Consider the following 11,348-nt stretch of genomic DNA (forward strand, 5'->3'; position numbering starts at 1 on the left):
TAGCTATGATCGGTAACTTTGCCCAAATGGTACGTCACGACCCGATGGTTCTGTAGACGACAACTCTGCCCAAATTGTGAGTCCGGGGCCGACATAATTTCAAGTTCACTAGTACCGTCTTTTGATTTTGGGTCGAAATTAAGATTCTTCCCTGTAGTTTTCATGTGGTATGGTTTGGAAGCATGTATGACTGTCCGGCATGAAAATTCTGATGGGATTGACAAACTTTTTCCTCTCCCCTATCATTGAACCAAGCAAAGTGATAAATAGGAAAATAAGGGAGCGACAACTTGTGCGCAAAACAAAAAAAGTGTCAGCCACAACTTTAAAAGTGCATGGTTTCAACGTTGGACCCCTTTAGTCTTAACTAGTGGAATTTCTTCGAGCCATTTGATTTTGGGTGTTTCTATTGTAAGTCACTTTTCGTTTGACATTGGCCTGCTGCGATTTGGAAGCACGTATGGCCAAATCCAAAAAAGATAATTTATGATATTTTTCGGGTTTGGCCCTAAGGGGTGGCTGGACCACCCGCAACTGGCCCTTAGGGGTGGCTTAGGCTTTTATTTGATTTTAAATTTTTGTTATTTCTATTTTGATTTTCTTTTTAAAATTTAAATAATATTTTATTATTGTGGGACACGTGACATGCTGTAAACCGTGGGATAAAAATAGACAGCTCAAATTGAGAATATGAGACTCATATTCTCCCAATAATGAGAAGCGATCCTAATCCTTAAAATTCTTGCTTTTAATGATGGTATTTTACTTCGCGCACAGGAAAACATACTACTTATATGACTTGGAATTCTGGAGTCTGAAAAAAATTATCATGAAGTGAAAGTTGGGAGGATAATGACTAAAACTAAAGACTTGGAAGGCATAGAAAGTATGACCAATGGCAGGATGCTTGACTTAGACTTTGTGGCAGGATGCATGACTTAGAGTCAAACTCCTTCAGCAGACTTGTTGTTTACTGGCGAATGGTGATGATCATGTAGTCATTTGACTCTCACATCACCAAATTTGAAAATCTTCTCCATCTGGTCAAAGTGCTGAGACGCACGCTTATCCCCTCTTGCATCTTCCTAGGAAACCAAAAAATCAGTGCAAAGATTGGTTGCATGCATGAACTGCGGAGAAAAGGCTGAAGAGAACAAGGTAAGGAAGAGATGATGAGGCATCAAGTCTTGCATGGTTCTTGTTTGATATGCCAAACCAGAAGAAGCGTAATAAATTGGTACCAATTTTTTGGGCCAAAGGAATGAAAAGCAAAGCTCCGGAAGAAGCAAAGAGAAAAATGAAGCACATCTTGCATATACCTCTCTATATGTTTGCCCAAATTGCAACTATATATATAAAGAGAAATTGTTTAAGTTAGAGATGAGATGTTAACTCTTTATTTATTTACTAGTGGATTTGCCATGAATCGTTGAAAGGTAATATTTTATATATTTATTATGGACAAAGTTTTTTTTTCAAACTGGGTTAGAGAAGTTTCCTTTAACCTAGTCTATAAAAGTGACATATGTCTCTTTTTTTAATAACATGTAAGATGCACATGAATTTTTAATAAAATTTATTCATGTTTTGTCCCTGCTATTAAAAAAAATGTGCATCTCACATGTTCAATTGACACATGTCACTTTTATAGATTAGGTTGAAAGAAATTTCTTCCACCCAGTTTGGAGGAATTTCTTTATTTACTCTGAGAAAGATAACCAACGGCCCCTTTTTGTTGTGATTCTCCTTTAATTTCGAATTGATATATACAATTTCTTTTCCACCATTAAGTATGAAAAGCTTCTAAAGGACGAACATGAGCCTTCTATAAATTTGGTTGATGGGAAGAGTCTTCTTGGTGCAAAGTGCTTACGTCCATTGGCTTTTCCACTTTTTGTCGCCTTTAAAGCTTGTTTACTTCTTTTGCTACCCTCCACTATCTAAACCCTTGAAAGTATTTAAACAGATAAATGAATAATCCACAGAAATCAACCCCCCCTCCCCCCCAAAAAAAAAAAAAAAAAAAAAAGACTGCTGTGCAGCTAATTAAAGTAAGAGTATATAGGTCAATTTTACAACAAAACATGAAGAGATTCAGAAAGGGAAAAAAATCCACCACGCCCCGAGTCCAAAAGGTGAACTCTAGAAAATAACAACAATAAAAAGAAGAAATGTTAGATTAATATAAATTAAATAATTATAATCATCTCTTCCTATGAGCTTAAAATTTTGAAATATGACTCTGTCATTCGCTTACACGTAAAGGAGATTGCTATAATATAAATTAAATGATTAAAGTTATCACTTGTTATCCATTTAAGCCATGATTTAAAGAGAAATATAATGAGTAAAACAAAACCATGACTCGCATAACTTGGTTTGTGTAGATTCAATTTAATTAATTCTTGACTTTATAATTACATTTGTTGTAGTCCCTCCCTCAGTCCTCGTCAACGCCAGTCGTCAACAGAAACAGAAACAGAATGGTGGCGGTTGACAAGTGGTGGAGTATTTGGAGTTTTTTGCCATGATTTCGGAGAAAATTATTTGAGTTATATCAACATCATTGATTTTGACTACATCAATGCAAGATTTTTTGCATGTAGTTTCATCGAACCAAGCTGAAAACTGAGAGGAAAATGACCAATGCCTACTTTTTTGGCTTTTCTATTGAATTTGAATTCCCAAGGGACGTTAGACGGTTCTAGTGGCAAAATGCTTGACTTCAGCAAATTTCATTGTATTGTAGAGAGAGTAGCTAGCTGTCAAAGGCTCATATGCTCTTCAGCAGACTTTGTGGTCATTGATCATGATTACTCACTTGACTCTCCTAGCAACAAAACTTAAAAAAGAAGTTTAAATTTTTGGTATAAGTGATAATTTAACACTAATCTTTCATGTGGCTTTTGGAATCTCCTGGTAAAGACAGATTGTGATGCCTTACAAAAGTGGATATACTTTTTTTTTTTTTTTAAGTAATATTGGTTAATACAAAAAAAAAAAAAAATGCGAATATTAATATATTAACTAGTTAGATAACACTATTTATAGTTAAGTTTATATCAGAACATGAAGCATACAAGTGAAATTGAATTCCTGAGGACTGCCTTTTTGGTTCTGTTTTCACTTTCTTTTTTGTTTTTTAGAATTTGTTTGTTGTCTCTCTTTTATTATGCATCTAAGACTAAAATGACTAAAATTCAGTGAGAGAGGCTATGCCGCGTGTGAAATTCTTGAAAAATTAACTGCACAATGCCCAAATAAGTTGTGGGTTTTCACCGTAGACCAATAGTAAATGGCAGTCCCCAAGAGGTAGTTCAATCGGCTGGAGATCACGTCTCATAAAACGAAGGTGTGGACATGCGTGGAGAGAGTCAATAACATTATTCCTACAATGATACAGAAGAATACGACCGAAATGACGAGATATATGAATGAGAAGAAAGGCTAGTCGGGGCAGAGGTGTTACATGAGAGATATGAATGACAAGCTCAACACAAGCAAGATTTGATCTTCTTCATTGATTCACAACGTGCTTTCTTAGGACAGTGGTTACACCAACGCAACAGTTAGGAGTGCCACGTCAGCATTGTTGGATGAATGTTTAATAGAATTTCCCAATTGTTAAATACTTTTGCATCAAACAACTTTGTGCACTTGAAGAAATAACATAAATAATTCCTATAAAATGCCTAGGAGTAAACCAAACATAACTCCCAGAGTATCTCAATTGGCTTGGAACAATATCTTATGAAGCGAAAATTACTACTTCGAATTTCTTCTTCTTGCCCTTAAGGTCAATTACTTATTAAAAGAAAAAAGAATAAACTAAATTCGAGAACTTCATATTCCCATAAGTACTTACCCTAAATTGTCTTGTATGCCTCCCCATAAGTACTTACCCTAAATTGCAAGTAAATATAACCAAGCAATTGTTTGGGTCAGAGATGAGATGTTACCTCTTTAGTCTTTACTAGTGGAATTTCTTCGAGCCATTTGATTTTGGGTGTTTCTATTGTACGTCAGTCACTATCGTTTGACTTTGGCGTGCTTTCGAAGCACATATGACTTTCCGACATTAATTTCTTTTCTTTCCTTTTTTTTTTTTTTTTTTTTTTTTTAGACTAAGGATCGATCTTTCGTTGGTTGTTGAGATGAAGATATTGAAGATCAGGAGCTCAGAATTCCTCAAATTCAATATTTACGACTACATTGTCAACTGTCTTTGACTCTTGGGTAATTCATAATGGATAAAAATTTCCTTTCGCCTACTCTGATAAATGATAAACGTCATTCAACATTTAATATTTTAACAATTATTTAGTATTATTCCACTAATCTAAGAATTCTAATATTAATTTTTTAGAAACTCATATATATTGAATGATACTTATCACTTATTAGAATAGGTTGAAGCAAATTTTCGAAATTTGTATCCATTCATAATTGAGGATTGAAAGCTATATATATGCCACAAGATGGAGAAAATCCACATACCTCCTCAAACTACCATCTAATTGACAATGTCTTCTCCAAACTATCAAAAATTGTCAATGTTCTCCAAAATCCTCCTAATAACTAAACTACCCTTAGTAAAATAAAAAAAAAATAAAAAATGTTAAAACTTCTACAAGAAACCTAAAACTAATATATATATCAAGGGTGGCCAAATTTTAAAAGAAAAAAATTCCTTTTGATAAGAAAAAAATTAAAAATGTTGATTTGTTTTATAAAAATTGAAAATTTTCGTTTTTTTTTTAATTATTGTTTTATTATTATTATTTTTTTAATAAAAATTTTCGTTGAAAAGAATAAAAATTTTCATTTTAAGAAAAAAAAAATTTTAAAAAAACCTTTTTTTTTAGTTCAAATTTCCATTTTAAAAAAATAAAAAATAAATCGTTTTTTTTTTAATTAAAATTTTTTGTTTTAAAAAAAAATTATTTCTTTCAAATTTATAGGGGTATTTTTGTCTTATTGAGAAATCTATAAGGATATTTTATCTTTTTGCTAGCTTTGAGGAGGACATTGACAATGTTTTGGTGTTTGGGAAAATATTGTTACAATTGAAAGTTTAAGAAGGACATTATCAATTGGGTGGTAGTTTGAGGGGACCAGGGGTGTTTAGTGAGTGAAACCCTCGTGAGCGAGCTCGGGCTCAGCTCGATTATTAAATAAGGCATTTCGTAAATACAAATACTGGCTCGAATATTAAATGAAGCAAGATCGGCTCGGCTAAGCTCGTGAGCAGCTCGTATGAGGCTCAAATTGGTAGTTGTTCACATAGTTGCTCATATTAATATTAAAAATTGATGATTTTTTTTTTCCTAATAGCATCATTTTATTATAAAATTATACATATCCTCTTTCTTCGAAACCAAGTGCCTTACTTTATTAACTCAAGCTCCATACTCAGCTAGCCAGGCTAAACAAATGCTCATATGTAATTTGGCTTCTTGAGCCGTTTAAGTACTTGAAGTTTAAACTTATAATAAAAATAAATTAAATTAAACATAAGAGCCAGCTCGCAAGCTGGCTCGACTCGACTCAACTTATTATGAGGTTGAGCTCGAATTCGATTTTTGGGCTCGTCTTTGAGCTCAAATAAAATTTAAAAGAGTCAAGCCCAAACAAGGGAAGCTCATTCAGGCTCGGCTCGTTTACGCTCCTAGAGGGGGGGTATACGGACTTTACCATATATATATATTTGGCCCTTGGGAAGTCTTATGCAAGTGCTTAGGGATATTAGGTCCAATGGACTTTCAACATCTCATTAGCCTCTGCATTATTGCCGTTGTCGTCCTGAATACAGTCCACTTCACATTATTGCCTTAGCCTCTGCATCTCCATGTGAAAAAATCTCCACCATTTTATTTTAAAATAATGTTGTGTAATTTTTTTTGTTCTTTTTCCCATGAAAAAATAATTCATATGTTCCTGTTGTGGTTATTTGTGGTGTGAGAATTCACAGCAGTGTATAACGGACGTAGTTTTTTGCAACGGTTATGCTTGGTTAAATCGATTCTATTTTAATCTTGAGTTTTATTTAAATCACATTATACCACTCGTATTGATTAGAAGGTATTTTTTGTTGAATTCAATAGCATTTTGATTCTATAAAGATGCTTCTTTTACCGTGAACCTGCGCATGTACCTTTAAAGATAAACTATAGTCAATGAAATGAAATTATCCCTACTGCCTCCGAAACATGTGCTTTCATTAAATGTACGTATTTTGGCGTTTTGATAGGCTCTTCACATGTACATACGAATATCAACCTTTCGAGTTTTTATAATTTTTTATGCAAGTTGTTAATTAATTAAATCATAACTTTCTTAGAAGCTCATGACCTAAATTATGAGACAATATTGCTTTTTTCCTTTCAAAAAATAAACATATGGCCACTTAATTAATTTATAATCTTATCTTACCCCATCAAAATATTTTTATTTTTATACAGCTTTCCATTTAAATAAATTTTCTTTATGCAATTTCGTACATGTGACCTATTATTTTGCATTGGTTTAAGTATTGAATCACTTCATTTATTGTAATCATTATATCAAATGTCGTTTAATCACTTACAGAAATCCTTTTTCTTTTTTAATTCTTCATTTGCATGAAAGCAACACATGCTTTATTTATATATATATATATATATATATATATATATATATAGCATGTCACTTTTATAGATTAAGTTAAAGGAAATTCATTTAATTCAATTTAGAGGTAAATTCTGTCGGAGACTGTAACTCCTTTTTTTTTTTTTTCATTTTTTAACTCCATTTCAGTATCCTTGAAGAAACACTGAACCACATGAAGACGTAAGTATCTTATTCTTCTTATAACTCCAAAAATATTTCTGAACTTGAAACCCACATACGGCCACGGGTTGTACGTCATCAATCATTCATGCAGATTGCAGCACCTTCTAATTAAATTTCTCGATTTAAAAGAAATTTTTATCCTTATAATTAAAGCTGGAGGTAAATGGAGTTAATTTGGAGAGGCAAAATTAAAAAATTTATAGGTAAAATTATAATTTTTTAAAAAAAAAATTGGGAAAACATGTAGTTCCACCCCTGTTCTTGATTCTTAAAGTCACCGCTACTCCAAGAGTATTGATAGTAAATATAGGGAAAAAAACAAAAAGTAGCCTCATCTCGCTAGTTATTTTAGCTAAAAAAGAAAATGGTTAGTTGCTACGTACAGTGCTTAACAAATTTGTCGAGCATTATAACTAAACAATCCATATATTAAACGCAAATTGAACACAAATTGAAAGTAGGAAGACTAACAAAACCTTAAATAACTCATATTAAAACATGAGAAACCTGTTACAAAAAAAAAAAAAAGAAAAGAGAAACCAAATTGATGACAGACTCTAAACTGGCCAATTGATAATCGACTCTAAAACAACCAATCTGCAATTTTTAAAAATAAGATTATACACCTATCTTTTATGTTGTCCATAAATTGGAAATAAGCAACTCTCCACTTATAACTATAAAGTAATGGACCACAAACTCCCCAAAAACCTGTAATGAAGCCAAGAACCACAATAACTTTAAACCATGGGATTCGAGGCCTGTTGTCCTCATCCTCAATGCCTTTGTTGTTGCTAACAATATGGGCGCACTCATGTGGAAGTGGCGGGCCACAAAGTTCAAGATTGCCTTCATATGCAGAGGTATTAAAGCTCTGGAGCTGAGTGCCTGATGGTATTGGTCCATGCAAATTGTTGTTTGCAACACTAAAATGGGACAAGAAATTTAGACTGCTTAGTGATGTTGGAATTTCGCCAGACAACTGATTTGAAGAGAGGTCCAATCCTTCTAAGTTCGTGAGCTGAGACAGTTGCTTTGGAATGTTGCCTGAGAAGTTGTTATGACTAAGGTTCAGATAATGAAGCATCTTTGAATTGCTAATCTCAATAGGGATGTTGCCACTAAGATTGTTGTATCCAAGTAATATTGCTGGTCGCATGTTTGAGATAAAATTGTACTGGGTAATACTTGCTATTGTGACAAAAATTGGCAAATCCAAATAACTGCGGTTTATTAGAGCCTTTAGTGACACTAATGATGGTAATGCACAAAGTTCTTTTGGGAATTCACCTGAAATATGGTTATCAGATAAGTCTAATTGGAAGAGCCTTGGAAGAGTCGATAACCAACCAGGAATTGGGCCAGTGAAACAATTGGAATATAGATTCAAGACTTCTACCTTCTTGAGCTTGGAAAGCCATATAGGCAATTGACCAGTCAGTTGGGATTCACTAAGACTCAAAACTCGGAGATTTTCAAATCCACCCGAACTAACTATAGTGTCATCACCTGGCATTGCCTCATGTAGAAAATTTCTTCCAAGGAGGACAATTGTGAGTGTCTTGCTATGCATCAGAATCTCGATTGCATTTGTGATATTGGTTAGCCGATTGTAAGCAAGGGAAAAGAAAGATAAGAATTTCCATTGAAGAACCTCGGGTTGGATTTGTCCCTTTAGTTGGTTTCGGGCTAGACGAATCGCAATTAGGGACTTGCATGAGTATAGACTTATTGGCAAGTTACCTGAGAAGTTATTAGCCCCAAGATCAATTACGGTAAGTTGATGAAGACTGGAGAAATTAAAGAAAGTGAGGTCTCCCTCAAAGAAATTGATCCGTAAAATTAGTTGTGTGAGATTTGTGCAATTCATCAAAGATTGAGGCAGAGAACCTGTTAACAAGTTTGTATGAAGGGTTAGGTGCTTTAATTTAGAGAGCATTCCAATATTCCAAGGGAGCTCGCCACTCAATTTATTGACATATAACTCTAGGTTGGTGAGTTTGGCAAGGTTCACAATGTCACTGCTAATGGGTCCTGAAAGGCTATTGGAAGGTAAGGAGATTTCTTCTAACCCCGTCGCATTGTATATATCATTTGGAAGCATACCTGAGAGAGAGTTAAAACCTGCCCGGAAAACCTTGAGTTTAGAACATGCCCCTAGTCCACTAGGAATATGGCCACTATGAAGATTATGAGAGAAATCGAGGAGACTAACAAATGATGAATTGATGCAAGGAAAGGAAGGAATAGGGCCCATGACACTATTGTTGCTGATGTTGAGCTCGATCAACCTCCGTGCTCTTTGAAGGAATGAAGATTCGATTGTCTCACTAAATTGATTGCTAGATATGTCAACAATTTGAAGGGAGGCAGGCCAACCAGATATATCTCCAAATAGATGGTTGTAGCTCAAATCAATGACCTTGAGTTGATTCAAGGACGAAAACAATCCCTTAGGGAGAGGACCCAAAAGTGAATTGTGGGAGAGATTAAGGTGGGAGAGACGTGTGAGGTTTCCGAGATAGGGAGATATACTGCCACTGAGGCCTTTAGAAGGTAACCAGATATGGTTGACTCGACTTTTACGATCACAAGAAATGCCCTCCCACCGGCAACAATCAATGGAAGACCAATTTAGTGGAGGAGAAGATATACGGTTGAAGGCTAAGGATGAGAGAGAGTCGCGGTCTATTTGGTTGCAGGCATGGTTGGTGGAGAAAATACCAAAGAGAAACAAGGTGAAGAGGAGATGATAAGGCTTTAAATCTAGCATGGTTCTTCTTTAATATGTGAAACCAGAAGAAAAATGGCTATGAAGTAGTCCTAAAATTACACCATGTATATATAGCTATGATCTGTAACTTTGCCCAAATGGTAAGTCACGACCTATAGTTCTGTAGACGACAACTCTGCCCAAATTGTGAGCCTAGTGCCGACATAATATCAAGTTCACTAGTACTATCTTTTGATTTTGGGTGCAAATTAAGGTTCTTGCCTGTAGTTTCATCTGGTATGGTTTGGAAGCATGTATGACTTTCTGGCATGAAAATTATTCTGATGGGATCGATTGACAAAGTTTTTCCTCCACCATGTATCTATCAGCACTCTTTTCACGCGTGAATGAACCAAGCAAAGTGATAGGAAAATAAGGAAGCGACAACTTGTGGGCAAAACAAAAAAAGTGTCAGCCTCAACTTTAGAAGTGCATGGTTTCAACTTTCAACGACGTTGGACCTTCCGATCGAACAACTTACTGGCCGAAATATTTGACATATCATGGAAAATTGAAAGTCCAGTGTGGACATAATTTCATGAAAAAAGTAATCTAGTTCACAATCTTTTTCGTTGGTGCAAGTGCTTACAGATATTATGTCCAAAGGATTTTCCATATTTCGTTGTCGGAGGTGATGACTAAGGAATGAGTATTTTAGGTCAACTTTACAAGAAAATACGAATACTTAAGAAAGAGGAAGAAAAAAAAAAATTCCAAACGGAAAATTCAAGAAAATAACAAAAATAAAAAGGAGAATAGAATCAGTAAAACATTAATTGCCACGAGTTAGGTATTAAATAGAACATGAATACACAAAATATGGTTAAATATAATTTAGTTTCTGTAAATTCATGAAGCATGTTGTCAATTTTAACCCATTTATGTAATTTAATCATGCTAAGGTTATAGAGGACCTCGAACCATGGTTAAGGTAATTAAGCTAGATTTAATCATGCTAGCTAGTTGTTCATAAGAGAAAAATGCAAAATTAGTCCTTGTGATTTACCTGATTTACAATTAACTCTCTATGGTATCGAAATGAACTCAAAGGTCCTTGAGGTATACCAAAAATATAATTTAGTCTCTACAATCAAATTCCATCCACTAATTTAACAAATTCCCTTAGTATGACACTGACTTAAATAGGACAAGTATCACAATTATATTGGCTCTAATGTTTTACGCTATTAGAATCTGTTAAGTCAATGAACAGATTTTGACTGTAGAGACTAAATTATTTTTTTAGGATACCTCAGAGATCTTTGAGTTCATTTTGATACTACAATGAGTTAATTGCAAATCAGGTAAACCACAAGGACTGAATTTATATTTTTCCCTTGTTCATAATAATAATATTAAATGCAGCTGTGCGAGATAAAATCATGAGGCACTAATTGTAAAATGATGGTGGCCGGTGACATTTAGCAAGCGAAAACAAGAACAAGATTTTCTCTGGTTTATTTGAACCAGAGAGTATCCCATTAGTCATAATAGAAGGGTATTTTTGTCATTTCATTTTTTGAGAGGATAAAAATGGATCTCCACTATAACTGACTGGATATTCTCCAGTTCAAATGAATTGGCGATGATCCTAATTCACAAAAACATGATTTTCTAATCAAGTCTAAATAAATTATGACCATTACTAACCGTTGTTCTTAAATTAATTGTAAAATATGGATTGAGATTCCCTAAAATTTCTTTAAATTTTAGATTCTCAAATTCATAAATCTCAACTGTCCAA

At 34.1% G+C, this 11,348-nt stretch overlaps 1 protein-coding gene across 1 annotated transcript; it reads right to left on the reverse strand.

The window, feature by feature from the left end:
• Window positions 1-7,414: 7,414 nt before the first annotated feature.
• Window positions 7,415-11,086, reverse strand: LOC132163794 (receptor-like protein 3). Its single transcript, XM_059574166.2, has 2 exons — window positions 11,072-11,086; window positions 7,415-9,589 (listed from the first exon to the last, which is right to left on the reverse strand). The coding sequence occupies exons 1-2, from the start codon at window positions 11,084-11,086 to the stop codon at window positions 7,415-7,417; spliced, it is 2,190 nt and encodes a 729-aa protein (XP_059430149.2).
• Window positions 11,087-11,348: the final 262 nt, after the last annotated feature.

The sequence above is a fragment of the Corylus avellana genome, chromosome 8, assembly GCF_965113065.1.
Source record: "Corylus avellana chromosome 8, dhCorAvel1.hap1.2, whole genome shotgun sequence".
Taxonomy (NCBI): Eukaryota; Viridiplantae; Streptophyta; class Magnoliopsida; order Fagales; family Betulaceae; genus Corylus; species Corylus avellana.